The 18,946-nt window shown below is 46.4% G+C and overlaps 1 protein-coding gene across 1 annotated transcript in view; it reads right to left on the bottom strand.

Annotated features, from left to right (window-relative positions):
• tmem232 (transmembrane protein 232) overlaps window positions 1–11,560 on the bottom strand; it is a 74,337-nt gene extending 62,777 nt beyond the window's left edge. The window contains exons 1-2 of the mRNA XM_078213874.1: window positions 11,532–11,560; window positions 8,184–8,361 (exon numbers count right to left, since the gene is read on the bottom strand). Coding sequence (XP_078070000.1) covers window positions 8,184–8,320 — 137 coding nt within the window. The 5' untranslated portion in view covers window positions 8,321–8,361; window positions 11,532–11,560. The remainder of the gene's footprint in view (window positions 1–8,183; window positions 8,362–11,531) is intronic.
• Window positions 11,561–18,946: the final 7,386 nt, after the last annotated feature.

Here is an 18,946-nt window from a genome sequence, read left to right as displayed (position 1 = left end):
ACAAGTATTCATCAACGGGTACTCCAACTGGAGAAATGTGGAAGAGATATTGCTGATCATGAAACTTCCAAAGCTCATGTTAAAGCTATGTGTGCATTCGTTCGAAGATTAAATTATCTGAAAGAAGTTATTCTGCGTTATTGGCTCAGTTTGAAAAGGAATGTCCTTATTGGAGAAAAGTGCTGAGATATGCTGTGCCACAGTCAAACTGCCGGAACTACCTCTAAGAGGACATGATGACTCATCATTGTCAACTCAAAGAGGTAATTTTTTAGCCTGCCTTGAATATCTCAATTAATTTGAGGAGCTTCTCGAAGAGCATTTGAAAAGTTATCAATATTGTAGCTCAGGGAAGACCAACGTTTTAGACACACAAAATCTATGATGACTTCATCACGATAATGGCAGAGCGGCTCAGAAATCAATTCACTAATGAAGTAAAAGATGCCAAATACTATTCCATAATAATTGATTCAGCACCAGATGCAAGTCATGTGGACCATTAATTTTAAGATATGTGACTAGTAATAGTGAAGTTGAGCGATTTCTTTGTTTCGTCGAGCTGCAGTCCCACACTTCGGAGTGTCTGTAGACAACTGTTTTGGAAATCAATTCAAATTTAAGTTTGGACATCAAAAATTGTCATGGGCAGAGCTTCGATAATGCCTCATTTATGGCAGGAAAATATTCAGGTCTACAAGCAAGACCGAACAATGAAAGCCTTGTGCATTATTCATCCTATGTTCCAGTCACACCTTGAATTCAACCTGCAATGCAGCAGCTGAATTGTGTGAAACAGCTGCACAGTTTTTTGACTTTGCTCAAAACATGTATGCCATTTTTCAGTATCCACGAATTAGTGGAATATGTTGCAATCATGCTTGGAACAGGCAAAATGGAAAGCATTGACAGTCAGAAGAATTTGTGACACCAGATGATCCACTCATGCAGATGCTGTTTTGACTTTGAAAATGAACTTGTTGATATAAGGAAACCTTATCAGACATAGCCCATCAAATTCAAAAAAGCCATGTGTGAAAGCTGAAGCAAAATCCTTAGCAGAGAAGCTTTGAAAAGTACAATATTGCTGTTCTTATTGTTTTGTGGAACCATTTACTTCAAAGAATTAATGCCATCAGCAAATCACTGCAAAATGTTGATGCAACTTTATTGAATACTGCACAATTATTAGTATCAGTTAAAACCTTTGTCATGGAAGTCTGAACTGACTATAACTCAGTGGAAGCAGAGGCACTAACATTAGCAAAAAATACAAGTTCCTCTGATGATGAAAAGCTTACAAGAGGCAGGAACTTTTTTTTTGAAGAAAAATAGAGACAATGGGCCTGATTTTACCATCACGTTGTGCCTGTTTTCGGGTGTGAAAAATTGGTAAAGTCGGGCGTGAGGCAAGTAGCACCGGTCCGCGCCCGCCTCTGCGCCTGTTCCCCCTTTACCAAGGCCCGAAAATGGACGCGATCGGAATCATGCCCGAATTGGACGCAACGGCCATTTAAGTGCATTTGAATTCTTTTAAATTGAATTAATGGGCTGCACACCCAACTTTACCAGCTCTTCCTCCTTAACTACCGCATTCACCAATCCCGAATTGGCGCGAAACAGACATGCTCCATAAAAGTCCAATTTGGGCACTCCTTCAGTGAGATTTAGTGAGGAGGTAAGTGCGTAGCGTCCAACGGCTCTCTGCTGCTCACGGGTGTCCTGTTGTTGTGGCCATTTTCTTTCTCGGGTCGGTGGCGGCTCTGCAAGTGTGTGAGGGGGAGGGGGCTGTTGCTCTGCAGGGTCTCCAATGTCCAACTTGCAGCACGGACCCAGGTCTCAGCAGTGACCTCGGGTCTTGCGGTGCTGCTGGGTCCTAGTGCACTCAGCTCACTTCCAGCTGAAGGATGTGCACAAAGCCCTTGCAAATTGCACTGCTGCAGCCTCTCAACTTTGCAAGGCACTGTGATTGTGGGGAGCATATGGCTGGGGGAATTAGCAGGGGGCTGGGATAATGGAGAGCATGTGGCTTGGGGAATTGGGGGAGCTGTGATTGTGGGGAGCACGTGGCTGGAGCAATTGGGGGGGGCTGGGATAATGGGGAACATGTGGCAGGGGGAATTGGGGGGCTGGGATAATGGGGAGCCTGTGGCTAGGGAATTGGAGGGGCTGTGATTGTGGGGAGCATGTGGCTGGGGGAATTGGAGGGTATGGACAGTGACTGTTGATGAGCTAGGGGCAAGCAGTGTTTCTTAACCTCTACGTGAGTTCCTCTCCCCCCCTCCCCCCCTTCAGAGTGACGAGGTGGTTTTTGCAATGCAACCAATTGATCTTGCTGTTATTTTGGTTGCTGCTGGAGCTGGAGGAAAAATTTCAGGCATAGGACGCCCGGGCCTTACCACTTGCAGGACTAGAGGGAGACGACCACCAGAGGCAGGAAGTGACCGCCATTCATCCAGGGGGTGAAGGCAGGAAAAGGAGGGAGCAGAGACCCCAGCACGAGTGTCATTTGAATAGATGTCGGGCACCGAGTGCCGCTGACGTCTCTGCCTCCGAAAGCAGACAGTGCAACACCTGTGCAACCTGTTGCAGGACCTGGCATCTCCTGTGCACACCTGTGTCAAGCAGGCCACAGAAGCCCTCACGCCCAGGTTGGGCAGTACATCAAATTTAACCTGGACCAGGCTCATCAGGAAGCCCGGGCTGCAGGGTTCGCAGCCATTGCGGGGATGCCTAATGTACAGGGGGCCATCGACTGCACACATGTTGCCCTCAAGGTCCCCCTACAGAATCCACGGAGATTCATCAACAAAAAGGGATTCCACTCCCTCAATGTTCAACGAGTGTGCGACCATAACATGAGCATTATGCATGTCTGTGCAAGACATCCAGGTAGCGTGCACAACAACTTCATTGTCGGGTGCTTGGACATTCCAGAGGCTGCGGGGGTGGCTCATGGGTGATATGGGTTACCCGCTTCGGACATGGCTGATGACACCTGTGCGGAGGCCTGTGTCTGAGGCGGAGACTCGCTATAATGAGGCCCATGTAGCCACCCGCGCGATAGTGGAGAGGCGCATTGGACTCCTCAAAATGCGATTGCGGTGCCTGGACCGATCTGGCGGAGCCCTCCAATACAGCCCAGTGATCTCTTCCCACATCGTGGTCGTGTGTTGTGCCTTGCACAATCTGGCTCGACAGAGAGGTGACATATTGGAGGAGGAGGGAGTGGACATGGAGGCTGACCTGTCGGGCATCGCTGGGGAGGATGATCAGCAGGAGGAGGAGGAAGAGGAGAAGGAGGGAGATGGGGAAGAGCATGCCGAGGAACACCAACCAAGCGCTGGAGGGTAGGCAGCCCAAATGAGGCATGCGAGGGCAGCAAGGGAGGCCCTGATCACCAGGCAGTTCACTTGCTAGGCGTTTGTGTCTGTGGGTTCCATCCCCACCCCCAAAATTCCTTCTATCTCCTGCAACATTGTCACACCAAAGCGGTGGGCCTGGGTACTCTGTGTTGGTGAGTTTTTTGGCAGGCAGGAGGGTGATGATGACTCGCTAAGCACCATTATGATGATGCCCTGGTGCAAACTATTCTGACTCCTACCTGAGCTCTGCATGCACCCTGGCACCTGGTCCCACGTGTAATGGGTAAGGGATCTGAAACGCCCATACAGGGCCCTGGGGCGGGTGAGGATCATCCGTGGGGTCTGGGGAACCAATGCCTTCCTTTCCTCAGTGACACAGCACTGAGGGGCCTCCCCAACTGACACCTACATGAAACATCGTTCCAGCGATCATCAATAGAAGAAGATTCCTATTCAAGACAAATTAGTCACAGGTGGATGGTGCAAAAACATTTAATTGCAATAAAGGTGTTTAAATCAGACATTCTAACATTAAAACTTGTGAACAGAAAACTTGAAGGTGCTTAAATATCTTTCTAACTGGTGCAGCCCCTCACCCGTGCCATATCGGTGCAACTACAACTTCCTAACCTTACGTGGCCTACCACTGTGTCTCAGTGACTCTCCAGAATGTACATCGGAGGTGGAGGGGGTCAGCTGCCTACCTCACCCCGTTGCTGTGATGCACATGGCAGGCGTCCTCTGGAGGCCCTGGACCTCGAGGGCCCTGGCCTGCTTCCAGGTGTCTGGGGTGTTTCCATGACACTCACTCCATCCCGCTGCCCCTGAGATGCCCCGGTGTCAGGAAGAGGGGAGTCAGAAGGTGTAGCCACAGCCACAGTCTCCTGGCTGGAAGGCCCCGGAATGGGTTTGAGCCCTTCCTCCTCCCTTGGGTCAGTCCATGGGACGGCGGTGCTTCTGCGGTGAGCTCCAGCCTCACCTGGTACTGCCAATCCCGGAGGACCACCTGCGGCCTACCGTTGGTGGTCGAACCCTCTGCGATAGCCACTTGAGTCAGGGGCCACCTCTCAATGGCTGCAGCAAGTGCTCTCTGAGACTGGGCCATGCTCTGCAACCCCTCAGCCATGATCCTCCGTGACTGGGCCATGTTCTCAAGGGCTGCTGCTGTAGCCTGCTGTGTCTCAGCGCTGTCCTGCTGGGTCTCCTGCAAGCTCTCGAGTCTGTCAGCCATGGGCCACTGAACCTCGAAAATCCTGTTCAGTCCCTCAGCTGTGGCCTGCTGTGACCCAACCGCGGCCGACTGGGACGCTGCTGTGGCCTGCAGTGACTCGACCATCACTTGGAGCCTGCCATTCATGGTGAGGATCCCCTGCCCCAGGCTTTCCACTGCAGACACCACCCATGAAGTGTTGGCCTGGAAAGCATGCAAGACAGGCAATAGCTGGTCCGCCTGAAAGCTCTGGGACTCCTCCCAACAGCCTCGCAGTTGGTCCAGTGTGGCCGTCAGCCCCTCCTGCATTCCCTGGCTCTGCTGCTGCATCTCCAGCAGCTGAGGAGAAGTGAAGTGATCTCAGAGGCCCAGCATGTAGCCTGGGGCCAGCTGAGTCTCACCTCTGCAGACCCCCGCATGCCTGAGACCTCTGACGTTCCCTCCTCCACCTGATGTACATCAGCAGATGTGTCATGCTCACCAGAGAGTGACCCAGAAGCCTCACCACTAACTGGACCCACCGACGTGTCAGCTATGAGACGGCAGCAGAAGCCAAAATGGTGCCACCCTCGGAGGTCCCTTCACCCATATCCTCTGAGGACTCGTCCGCGCTGTCTGGACCAGGATGGGCGGGAGCTGCATTTCGGGCCTGGAGTCCAGAAGGCCCCGTGGCATCCGGATGTGTCCCTGCAACACAGGACACAAGGTTAAGTGCAAGGGAGGGAGAGGAATCCGGGATGCCAAGCACATGATTCACATTTCTCCATTGAACATAGAAGAAAGCACCAAGAAAATTACATCACAGGAACAGGCCCTTTGGCCCTCCAAGCCTGTAGCAACCAGGCTGCCCATCTGATTTGTAACCCCCTACCCTTCCAGGGATCATATGCCTCTATTCCCATCCCATTCACCTAGCTGTAGAGACGCCCCTTAAAGATTACTATCATATCTGTGTCCGCGACCTCCCCCGACAGTGAGTTCCAGGCACCCACTACCCTCTCTGTGCAAATAAACATGCCTCGTACATCTCCTTTAAACCTTGCCCCTCACACCCGAAACTCATGCCCCCGAGAAGTTGCCTCAAAGTGATTGGAGAATGATAGGTGCTCACGTCCTGACGGCAGCCCGACCATGCTGGCTCTGACAGCCCATATCTCCCCTTCTCTGGAGAGCTCCAGCGCCCGCTCCTCACCACCCCCCTGTCTTCGCCCTCTCAGGGGTGTTACGGTTGGTCTTCTCCTGTGGAGACAGAAGGAGCCATGAAAGAAATGGTGGCGTGCCTCCTGCAGAGTATCAAGTGGTTGCCCTTAGAGGGCAAGCACAGTGGGGCTCTTGGGGGGGGATAGGAAGGAGGTGCTTGGGGGACAAGGGCTGGAAACATGCAGGGTGCTGGAGATGGGAGAATCTGGGGAAGATGTGGGGGAAGATGCAAGATGGGGTTCAGTACTCACCCTTGCTGCAGGGATGAGGTCATTGACTTTTTTCCAGCACCGCTTCCCGGTTCGGGGGGCCAGTGCCCTGGCACTGACTGAGGCAGCGACTTCCTCCCAGGCTGCATTTCCATCAGAGCCCCTGGGTCTGTGTCCTCCTTGGGGGGAAAGAGGGTGTCCCGCCTCACCTCTGCTGCATCCAGCAGCCTCCCCAGGTCGCCCTCAGTAAATCGGGCACACATTTTGTGCGCGAGTGCCTACCTGCCTGTCCATTCTTGAGTTTTTAATGGAGCTGCCCCTCGTTAGGGCAGATCAGCTGCAGGCAGTTTGGCAGAACATTCCAGCAGGTTCCATGCAGTTTGCTTGTTAGCATTGAGGGGAAGGCAAGTGAGCACTTGCAGGTGTGCTGCTGGGGAGGGGGGAGTGGTGGTTCAGTGCCTCAATGATTGGGGACAGAGGAGAGAGAGGGTGGTGTCACACAGCCATCAGAGTCCGGAGGAGATGGGGTCCAGGGTGGGGGTGAGGGGGATGCCTGATATCTGTAGGGTGAAGGGGGAGAGTGGATCTCTCTGCCCAAGATCAGTGGGTGGGGAAGGGGGGTCTGCTGCTATTCTGGGGGGGGGGGGGGGGGGGGGGGGAAGAGCGGGGGAGACCCGTGATTGGTCTGGGTAGCAGGGGGGTGGGAGATAAGGGGGTCAGGCAATGTCTGTGAGGGTCAGGGGGAGGCATTATTCGGCCCGGGAGGGATGTGGTAGGGGAGCGTTATTCCATAATTTTTTCTGTGCATGCACATTTGGAGGCACCAATTGGAGCTGCAGGATTTTGGGTGCATTAAGCCCCACCCACAGGCTTGTGCAGCACGATTCGGAATCGCTGATATTTTTCAGGCAGAGTACGTATGGGGGCGCCTGAGAACGGGTCTAAAAGTTGGATCTGAAACACTCCCAGTTTCAAGTCCACCCAGCACCTAGAATCAAAATGGTAAAATAGGGCCCATTGTAATTACATTAAAAGGGAAAGAGTAGATCATCGTTGAGGCTGTCAATGTTATTTATGATACAATGATGGTGCAATTACAGAGTAGAAGTGAATCTCTGAAGAAAACTGTTGATTTATTTTGCATGTATTTTGACATGAGAATGCAAAAAGCCACTGCAGTAAGAAATTAAGTGAATTCTACCAGGAGGTTATAGACACAAATCATTTTGAAGACGAAGTGAAACAATTCATTCACTTCATCAGTAACAATGAGCTAGCTTTGTGCTTCAAGATCACCGACTGACTTGTATAGACTTGGGCGGCATGGTGGCACAGTGGTTAGCACAGCTGCCTCACAATGCCAGGGACCCAGGTTCGATTCCCGGCTTGGGTCACTGTCTGTGTGGAGCTTGCACATTCTCCGTGTCTGCGTGGGTTTCCTTCGGGTGCTCCAGTTTCCTCTCAGTCCAAAGATATGCGGGATAGGTGGATTGGCCATGTTCAATTGCCCCTTAGTGTCAGGGCGACTATTAGGGTAAATACATGGGGTTACAGGGATAGGCCAGGATGGGATTGTTGTCGGTGCAGGCTTGATGGGCCAAATGGCCTCCTCCTGCACTGTAGGGATTCTATGAAAGAATTGGGCGTGATGATTTGCAGGCAGTTTTTCCAAATGTGAAAACCATTCTGAAATGAAGGTGTGCGTGGGGCTCACTGGATTCACAATTGATTTCACATCTACAGAGCATGAGTTGACACAAATTCCAATTGATTGGTACAAATCTAGTGCAAATAGATACGTGGAATTTCAGAGTCAAGCTCTTCATGGAATCCAGCCCAAACAAAGGCTGAAGCATAAGAAATATGGCCCCCATCCTTGGCATGCTGAAAATAGTTGTCTGGTTCATTGACAAAATTCTTTATTGATAAAGGATACACACACACTAGGCTCATCCATCTGTGGAAACTCTCAAAAATGTGTCACCCTGGCCAAAGCTCCAATGAACACAATTATAATAGGCAGCTCAGTGGTAGGTAAAAATCACAGTATTTACACAAAGAAGTACAATAAAAATTGCATTTTAAAAAGTAAACTAAAAGTATGATTTTTTTTCATTTAAACTAAATATTTGTTAACCACTTTAAATAAATAAAATACTTATAGCAGTTAACTAATTAGGCATTAAAGTGCTACCCAACCTTTTTGCAGCACCCTTTGATTTGTTACGTTTCCATGCTTCTTCAGTGTTTTTCACAAGTGATTCTTCAAGTAGTAGGTGATCAGTGTGGGAAATGATCCCAAATTTGTGCACTATGGGGATCTTGAATATTGGCATTTTTACAAACTAGTGATCGTGCATCGTTTCTCGATCTATACCTATATTCATAATAAATACAAGACAAAATATAGTCAATAAATACAAGTAGTAATGAATACTATAGAAAGAGCTGAAAAGCAAATTCACTTTGCGAGGCTGAAATTGTATTATAATTTACTATGCACAATTTAAGTCATTAGGTACACATGAGTAAGCCTTACCCACACAAGTAAATTCTTTAAAGAGATCTGGCACTCACTTATCGACCAACCACTGAACAGGTTGTACATTCTCTAGCACCTTTTTAGCTTCAACCATGCTTACCTTTAGCATTTTAATAACCCCCACAAGCTTATTTTTTGTTTTACTACATCTGTCTTCCCCATGCTTTTTTAAAGCCATCAAGACTGTGACTGTGTGTGTCCAACTTTATTACAATGAAAACATCTGAGGCTTGTTATTTCTCCTCTGGGGGGCAGTGCCAGGGTGTCCGGTGGGCACTGTCCAGCTATACCCCTGGCCACATGGGAGCTTCAATGGCTCCCGAGCTCCCCAGCCTGGCCATCGCGCCTGGCCTCCGCTAGTGGAGACCAGTACTGATTTGCTCCTGTGTGACGTCCTGCCAGAAAGGCGGAAACATTCCGGGGTGGGGGAGAGGGGGGGGGGGGGTTGTGGGGGAAGAAACGCATGCCGAACTTGCTAATGAGACTGAAATTAAGTCAATCTCAAGCTAATCAGCCTCACACCCCTTCTGAGCACGATCCGGTTAGCACCAATAGAAAGGGGTCAGGACAACAGGGCGCAAAAGTGATTTTTAGGCCTACGCGCTGGTTTCATGGATCGGTGTGATCTGCGCAAGGTGTAATGAGGTCAGAAAGTTGCTCCCATTAACTATATTTCCCTCTCTACAAATGCTGCCAGATCTGCTCAGCTTTTACAGCACTTTCAGTTTTAATTATGACAGATAATTATTGTTTCCCTTTACAATTGTTAAACTAGCAATCCCCTTTGTAAATCATAGAATCCCTACAGTGCAGAAGGAGGCCATTCGGCCCATCAAGCCTGCTAGACCCCATCTCCATAATCCCATGTATTTACCCCACTAATCCCCCGACACTAAGGAGCAATTTAGCATGGCCAATCCACCTAACCTGCACATCTTTGGATATCATATCGCAAAACACCAAAGATCTCATCTTAATTATATATCTGTCTTTTGCATCTCTTTAAATCTTTGCCCACTTATTTTATATTCTCACAAATGCACTTGGCTACTTGTTTCTGCAATCAAAAGCAAAATACTGCAGATACTGGAAGCTGAAATAAAAACAGAAAATACTGGAAATACTCAACACGTTTGATAGCAGCTGTGGAGAAAAAAAGCAGAGTTAACAGCTCAGGCCAAGGACCTTTCTTCAGAACTTCACTTTGCAAGATCCTTTCACTCTTATTTCCTTTGAACCTTGGTGCTCTTAGCATAGAAGCCCTATGGTACAGAAAGAGGCCATTCGGCCCATCGAGTCTGCACCGACCACAATCCCACTCAGGCCCTACCCCCATATCCCTACATATTTACCCACTAATCCCTCTAACCTACGCATCTCAGGACACTAAGGGCAATTTTTAGCATGGCCAATCAACCTAACCCGCACATCTTTGGACTGTGGGAGGAAACCGGAATACCCGGAGGAAACCCACGCAGACACGAGGAGAATGTGCAAACCCCACACAGACAAGTGACCCAAGCCGGGAATCGAACCCAGGTCCCTGGAGCTGTGAGGCAGCAGTGCTAACCACTGTGCCACCGTGCCGCCCTTCTTTTGACTTTCCCTTACACTTTGATTTGTCTATAATTGTGCTTTTACCCATGCAAATTAATTTAAATCCCTCCAAAAGACTAATCTCTTGAAAGTTTTATCCCCCAAATATAATTTTAACTTATTGTGCTGAAATTCTGCTTGTTTTAGAGGTAGAATTGCAGGCATCCTCCTCGTCCAGAGATATCACATGGCATTCTATTTCTATAATAAACAATAAGCATAGCTTCTACTGCGGTCTGTGGTTCTTTTAATGTGCTTTTTGCCAATATTAATTTGTCTAGATTCTGTGCATTCTGATATTTATTGGAAGTGTCCTCTCAGCCACTGGACCAGCCACCACAGTGGCTGACTGGATAATAAACCTAATTATGTTTTAGCCAGTGGTTCTAGATGTATCTTGTCCTATTGGCACCATGTCTGGAATTAGATGTAACTCCTTCCTTCTTTGACTGGAAAAACATTAATAGATGATCAGTTTGTCTTTTCAGTCTTACATGGTCGTGCTACTCACTGCCACTTCAATGCTTATCAACAACCGTGGTTTAAAGGGTTCCTGCTTGGCTTCTACCCCATACTCAACTGCTTGAGAAAGCAATAACACGGCTACAAGGTCCTTCGCTGATAGACTTAACCGGGTAGGTGGCGGTGATGAAGGAATCTTTAATTGCTATATGCAAAGATCTTCCAGGCACACACAAAAATAATGGACCAGAACGTCTATGGATTGGCAATCACAGCTAGATTGACACCCTGTTCTTTTTTACCTCTCTTAGTCTGAAGCTGCTTCTGTCCCAGGTCTGCTGTGAAATGTGCAGTACATCTTTTTGGGGGGGGCGAGGAGAGGGCGACTTGGGAGCTGGGAAGGTATATCAGACGTCAGGAGGTAGTCAGGTGTGGGAAAGTACTGAGGTGTGGGTCTGTCGGGAGGTAGCCAGTGTGTTGGGATGTCTGGAGGTAATCGGGGTGTTGGGAGGTAGCTGGGTGGGTAGTCCTGAAGGAGTTGGGAGATCAATAGGATAACTACCCAGGAAAAGTTGTAAGTGCTTTAAAACATTTCCAGGGTAACTGCTGACACAGTAATGAGTCTAACAACACCGGGTTAAAGTCCAACAGGTTTACCCCAGTCCAACGCAGGCATTTCCACATCATAACTGCTGACAGTCAGAACAATCAGATTTAAATGGGAGTATCGGGTGGTTCCCATCGCGGGGTAACTGCCGACCGAAAGTTGAAAGTTCCTGGGCAATTCTCCTACAGTCCTTGTGTGGGGACTCCCGGGGTGGTGTCCCACTGTGACTATTCTGGGGTATCTTCTGGAACCAGACCCCAGGAGACTAGAAGCTCTGAGCCAATCAGTGTGTATACTAAGACAGTAACTGCTTGGAGATGGAAAATGAACTAGTACTCACCAGAGTATGTTTGCGGCGGATCTTCACCGGCTCCCCCTTTGGCCTTTCGCTCAGCTGGACCCCTCCACAGACAGACAGCGGTGGTTGGGGCCGGCTGGCAGAGCGAGAAGCTCGGCTGCCGGGTCCAACATTCAGATCCTCCCTCCCGGCGCTCGGGCCTCGGGCCTTCCTCTATTGTGATCAGGCCGTTTCCAAGGAGACCCAGTGAAGCGCGTGCCGCGCCCCAGCCGCCTGGAAACGCGGCCTCTGTTAACCAGGCTTCAGCTTGCTGTTAAAGAATCTTGCTGGGTATTAAACTTTTATGATGTGTTTTGGGGGCCATAAATCCATAGCCCCGAATAAAAAAAAATCCCCTTATTTGTGATGAAATTCAAGCAGCTATTTGCTTTTGCCACTGTGTTTGTTTCCAATGCATTACTCAGAAGGAATAAATAGTAATCACATCAATGCAAGCAGTCTAGTTAAGGCGATGAAATGAAGCACAAATAAAGACTTTCAAGTGCGATACCCCGTAGCTATTACTGAAGTGTGGCTTAAAGAAGGGCAGGAATGGCAGCTCAATACTTGTGGTTGAAAGACTTTTGAGACAGAATGGAAAGGTGGATTAAAATATTGGTTAAATAAACAATCATGGTTGTGAGGGATGATCACAGAATTATTACAACGCAGAAGGAGGCCATTCAGTCCATTGCATCTGCACTGCCTCTCGGAATGAGCATTTCACCCAGTGCCATTCTCCTGTCCTGCACGTTGTTTCTTTTCAAATAATTATTAACTTCCTCCTGAATGCCTTCATTGAGCCTGCCCCCACTCTCAGAAAGCATATTTTGCTTATTTGACCAATTATTCAAAATCTGCTCTCTGGAAGTTCCCCCCCCCCCCCCCTATATATTCTGTCTGGGCTGACTGTGACTAAAGCTGATAAGTCACCTAGATTGGATGAGATTCACTTGAGGATGTTGAGGGAGATAAGGGTGCAAATTGTGGAGGTACTAATTATGATATGGGGTGGTGCCAGACGACTGAGGAATAGCAAGCATTACATTCATATTCAAAAAAATGTGCAAGGATAAACCAAGTACAGGCCAGTCAGTTTAATCCCAATGGTGGGAATACTTAGGCCAGAATTTTACCAGCACGCCTGCCCCGATTCCGGGGGCGGGCGAGGCTCGGAGAACAGCATTCTCCATTAGCCTCGGGCAGGATGGTACGAAACTCGGGCGGATGTGCCGATAAAATTCCGCCCTTAGTGTACATAAGCAAGTTGAGCATCTATAAAACTTCAATTGGTCTCAACTAGAGTATTATGTGGGATTTTATGGCCTCGCTTGACCTGAGACCAGAAAATCCTGCCTGAGGTCCTTGGAGCTTCCCATTGTCCACCCCTCACCTGCTCCAATTCCTGTGGTGGGTGGGGCGGTAGAATTACAGCAATTGTGTCCAATTCTGGACACTGGCCTTTAAGAAGGATTGAAAGACATTACAGAGAGTGCAGAAAGGTTTTATGAAAATGGTTTCAGGGATGAAGGAATTCAGTTATGGGGAGAAGTTGAGGGTTTCCCTTTGAAAAATGTAATAAAAATGCTCAAAATCATAAGGGGTCTAGACAGAATAGATAGGGAGAAATTGTTAGGGACCAAATCAGAAACTCCAAGGTGTTATGAAGCTAGCCTAGACCCAAATTTTACTTTTGATTTTGGCAATAAGGTGAGCATAAGGTGTTTTGTTCAAGGTGTGATGCAATTGCCCCACTAGGAAGCTTTTATCAAAACAAACTTTATTTAAAAACAGTTAGAATATAGCAAAAAGAATTAGCATAACTTATACCAGTTAAAATACTTAGACATGACAACGCATAATTCTTAACAACTAGCAATCATTATAGTTCCAATTTAAAGCAATATCCCCACAAACATGCACCCTTTTTCAGAATTAATTAGCACAAAAAACAAGTATGCTCACACGGTGCTCAATTTCCAGCCTTTTAACACTTCTGGACAGAGATCCAGACAGCAGTGTCCAGAGAAGGATATATCCTCAAACAGCAGAACGTCAGAGAAGTAACCTCAGTCTGGCAGCTCCCAGTCTCCAGACTTCAGAGACAGAAAGGGAGACCTCTCTCTGCAGCTTCCAGACAGCAACTCTCAGAGAAAGATCCACTCTCATGTAGCAGGATCTCAGCGAAAGAGAGTTATCTTCTGGCAGATTCTAGTCTCCAACTTCAGAGAGGGGGGAAAAAGAGGGGTATTGCTCAATGCAGCATTTAATCTTGAAATCTCTGCATAAAACCTAGCTCCACTCAGTCATATGACCTTACCTGTCAATCAATCTAATAAAGCCCTGCAATTTAATTTGCAAAACCCCAGGGGACTTCTTTTAGCGTCCAACCAAATAAACAAAATCAAATTAACTTAGGGACAACTCAAAAGGGGCAGCCCCCTAAAAGGAGGGGAACTGCCCAAAACAAAAGACAAAGCAGGAAGGAAACTTAAAACATCAAATTAAAATGTGATTAAAGGGGTCAATAATACACCCCAGTCCCTGTGGTGCCCAGCGGGCACAAAAGGCATCAATTGTGCCCTTGGATCCTGCATGCTCCCTTTCCAGGGACATCTGGCTGCGAATGTAGCCACGGTAGAGGGGCAGACAGTCAGGTTGGATGACCCCCTCGATCGTCTGCTGCCTGGACCTGTAGATGGCATGCCTTGCCAGGCCCAGGAGCAGGTTCACAAGGAGGTCCTCCTCCTTCCCCGCTCCCCTCCGCACCAGGTGTCCGTAGATCAGGAGTGTGGGGCTGAAGTGCAAACAAAACATCAATAAAAGGTTTTTGAGGAAACTGAAAAGATTGTGCAGCCTATGACATAGAACATAGACATGGTCCATGGACTCCACAAGGTTGCAAAAGGGACAAGCTTGGGAGCCCGTGAACCGGTAGAACCTATGAATGTACAGTACTGCTGCATGCAGCACCCTCCACCGAAGGCTCCCAAGATAGGGGGAGAGACCCCTCCATAGAGGGACTTCCACTGGGGACCTCCGCCGCCCAGCAGCAACAAGGCCCGCCAAGGTGTGTCCGGGCGACGGGTGAGGACGTGGTAGTAGAAGGCATGCAGCAGCAGCCCGTACAGGAAACGCCTCCATGTGGTAGCAAAGTGCACGGAGGGCATTTCGCAAAACTCCAGGGGAACCACTAAAAACAACAGCATTAGTCCAGCTTAAAACAAAATATTCTAGCAATTAGAAACAATTATGCTGCTGCAGTAATGCAGGAGCCAGTTATAGGCAGAACAACACCGACATTTAAAAAACTGCTACAACAGATTTTGCACAAGAAACATGACTAGAATACATTTCTCAAAGGCACAGTATTGTCACAGTATTGACAAAAAGGTCGAGAATGAGAAGACATGAATTTAGCGATTGGCAAAAGGACCAATGACAACTTGAGAAAAAATGTTTTTATGCAACAGATGATTAGGATCTAGAATGTCATAGCTGAGAGCATATTGGAGGCACACAAACAGGCTTTCAAGAAGGAATTGAACATCTAAAAAGAAAATAAATGCAGTGTATGGGGAAAGGGCAGAGATGGAACCAGCTGAGTTGTTCTTGCAAAGAGCCAGCACAGACATGGCATGCCAAATGGCCTCCTTCTATGCTGTAATCATTCCATAATTCCATAAATCAATTGCTATTTAATCTGGAAGTATTCACTAGGCTTGTAAATGTAGTCACTTCAGGAAGGTACAGAAGGATCTCAGCCTAGCACAAATAGTGCCTGCAGCATTTTTTTATTTTAAATACATAATGAAATCAGCTTTCAATACAATTTTAAAGAAATTCTTCAGTCATTATGAATTGCCTTCAACGTACAGGATTTACTGCACAATATGTCTGTGTCGAAGGCAAGCTTCCATTGTACCATTGTAGACCTGTCCATTATCAATGAATAACTGGCACTTTAAAAGCTTAGAACAATTTTAGTGAATTTACAACTGTTTTTTGTCACTTCACTCCCTTCACTCCTGAATACACTGACTACTCCCACAGATTAATCAAGAAATAGTCATGTTCACCAAATAATGCTTTACAGTCAATGTCCCAGACACACCCATCACTATCGCTGGGTATGTGCAGTTCCAAATACCAAGGCAGACCCGCCAAAGGTGACAGCACAATGGTATAGAGTCAGGGAGGGAGTTTCTCTGGATGTTTTTGGCTCTGAACCCTATGAAGTCTCACGACATTCATGTTATAAGAAGGATGTGGAAGCATTGGAAAGGGTGCAGAGCAGATTTACTAGGATGTTGCCTGGTATGGTGGGAAGGTCTTATGAGGAAAGGCTGAGGGACTTGAGGTTGTTTTCGTTAGAGAGAAGAAGGTCAAGAGGTGACTTAATAGAGGCATACAAGATGATCAGAGGATTAGATTGGGTGGATAGTGAGAGCCTTTTTCCTCGGATGGTGATTGCTAGCACGAGGAGACATAGCTTTAAATTGAGGGGTAATAGATATAGGATAGATGTCAGAGGTAGGTTCTTTACTCAGAGAGTAGTAAGGGCGTGGAGTGCCCTGCCTGCAGCAGTAGTGGACTCGCCAACATTAAGGGCATTTGAATGGTCATTGGACAAACATATGGATGATATTGGAATAGTGTAGGTTAGATGGGCTTTAGATTGGTTTCACAGGTCGGCGCAACATCAAGGGCTGAAGGGCCTGTACTGCGCTGTAATGTTCTATGTTCTATGTTCTATTGTTTGGGGCCTTGGAGATTGAGAAGGGTAGTGGTAAAAGCGCAGGTATTGCATTTCCCATGCTTGCATTGGAAGGTACATATAAAGATGATGGGTGTAGGGATTGATTGAAGAGTTAAGCAGGATATCATGAAAGAAACAGCCCTTCAGAATGTGCAAAGGGGAGGGAATATACATTAGTGGGGGCCATCATGTTCCAGCTGGTGGAAATAGCGAAGGATGATCCATTAAATGTGGAAGCTGGCCAGATGGAAGATAAGGACAAGGGGACCCCTAACATAGTTCTAGAAGGGGAAGAAAAGTTAAAAGCAGATGTGAGGAAATGGGGCAAACACAGTAAAGGTTAATTATGAGAGAGAGTGGGTTCTGGTTGAGGAAATAAGGCATATTGGAAGTATTGTTATGAAAGGTTGCATTGTCAGAATTAATGTGACGAAGACAGAGAAACTGGGAGAATGGATTAGATTCTATCCAGGAAGTGGGGTGTAAAGAAGTCAAGGGAGCTGTGGGACTTACTGGGCTTATAGTAAATATTGCTTGATAGCCCATCCCCAGAAATGGAGAAGTTGAGGAAGGTAGTGAAGAATCATAGATGGACTGTATGAAGGTTAGGAAACTTTGGAAGCAAAGTCAATGTAAATTTCCAGTTCAGGATGAGAATAGGAAACAGCACACTTGTCAATGTGCCCGAAAAGGAGCTGAGACAGGGAAACAGAGTATTGGATTGAAACAAATATTTTTTCACATGTCCCACAAAAAGGCAGGCTCTTGTGCCTGGTTTGGAGTAGCACACTTTAAATGTGCCAGCACTCCTGCCCACCACCAGGGCAGAAGGGGCCAAGAAAATCAGTCCCATAATTAATAGAATCTGCAGCAGAATTACATCATTTGGGAAATTGTAAAGGATTGATGTTAGTTGATTCAGTTGCATTTCAAGGTAAAAACACATTTTTCTTTTTCAATTTCCTTTGAGGTTGCTACAGCTTCACAAAAAACTTTAAAGGGGTCACCTCACCTTGACTTTTAGTGAGTAAAATGAATATGAGTTCAGCAGTCTGAAACTGAGTCAATTTATCTGTTCCCACCAGGGCACAGTTGACTGGAATGGAAAGGAAAATTGTGCATGGTGTAAAACGGGCAGCTGAACCACCTTCACCTATTTCTTGCACAGTGGGAACTGCTAAAGTTCGCCCCTAATGATGTAGAAATTCTTTTGTGTGCCAAGTTAACAAAGTAATTTGTTGATATTAGTTAATGACTTAATTAAAATAATAAGCAGAGCAATTTTAATCCACATCTTTAAGCAATTTGTTAACAATAGCACACAAAGAAAATTATAAGTTGAACTGCTATTATTAAAACCCATGTACAGTTGAGGCTTTATTCCCGTTGGCATGCTGCTTAGCACCAATCTGCTTCTTCACAGCATAGATGTAATCAAAATATAATGATTTCAGGCCTCTGAGAACTCCTACCTAAATTTTCATGTATGTATTCTATATTGGTGATAATGATGGAATAGAATGAGTTCTGTACAGCAAAATGTGCAGTATTGTTTATTGATTTAGTAATGTTTAATGATTTTAAAATGTTTTGTAATTTATTGCATAATTCTGAGCTGCAAAATTGTTGAAATGTACACCACATGATTAAATGCTAGAGTGCTGTATTAAATCTGTGTGCTGGAAAATAATAACCTTATATAGCACAATAATGTGAAGTGATTTGAAACATAAACTTTAAAAAAAAATCTACACAGGCTGTTGGAAATTATTTTAAAATATCAACCTGATTACATATAAGGATACACTTCCTCCATGGTGCTGCATTGCAGACTTTATATGCCATTGAGGTTTACATGGGATAACATAGCATTTATTTATTATGTGCTATTTTAGTTTGTGTGGGCATGCTGTAAATGCAATTTACTGCTGACATAATAGGAATAAAATTGATTTTGTTACCTTTTTTCAGGGAATGGAATAAGTTTATTCTCTAAAAGAAAAGAAAATACTAAAAAAAAAATCAGTAATACAAAGCAATTGAACTTATAACATGAGGTTCAGTGCTTCTTCAATGACATCTCATCCATCCTCTACAGTTTTGCTGATATTTTAGTACAGCACTAATGTGCAATGAAAGCTTCGAAGGACCATTACACAGAGACACCAAATGCCATATTCCAAAGGCATGCTTTCCATCAGATAAGATGGAAGGAGAGGGAAACAATAGCCCAATTTGTGACCCATTTGAGGCAGCATCAGATGGATGCAATAATGTTTCAACAGATTTGAATAACTAGACAATGGATCAGTTGGTCCAACATCAGGAGGTGTAAGCTGCTGGAAAGAGGAGGTGAATTAATGTCAGATGACACTTTGAAAATAGCAGCTGCATCACAAACAGTGGTTGGACTATTTCACAAATGAAACCTGGTCCCACCACTGGCATCACAAAAGTTGAAGTTAATGGGGTGGCACACCGGAATCTAGGTATGTTTAAATATTAACAGCAAACGTCTGAGAGAGAATGTTTCAGATGTGGCAATTTGAAGAACTATAGATAAGGTGCCTGCTGCCCTGCGAAGAAAATGTAGAGGAAAAGACCATTTTTCAAGAAGTGCAGAAGCAAAGCTGAACACAAGAAGGAAGCCTGACAAACC

This window comes from Mustelus asterias, chromosome 6 (genome assembly GCF_964213995.1).
Source record: "Mustelus asterias chromosome 6, sMusAst1.hap1.1, whole genome shotgun sequence".
In the NCBI taxonomy this organism is placed as follows: domain Eukaryota; kingdom Metazoa; phylum Chordata; class Chondrichthyes; order Carcharhiniformes; family Triakidae; genus Mustelus; species Mustelus asterias.
This window is presented reverse-complemented; position numbering and strand designations above follow the sequence as displayed.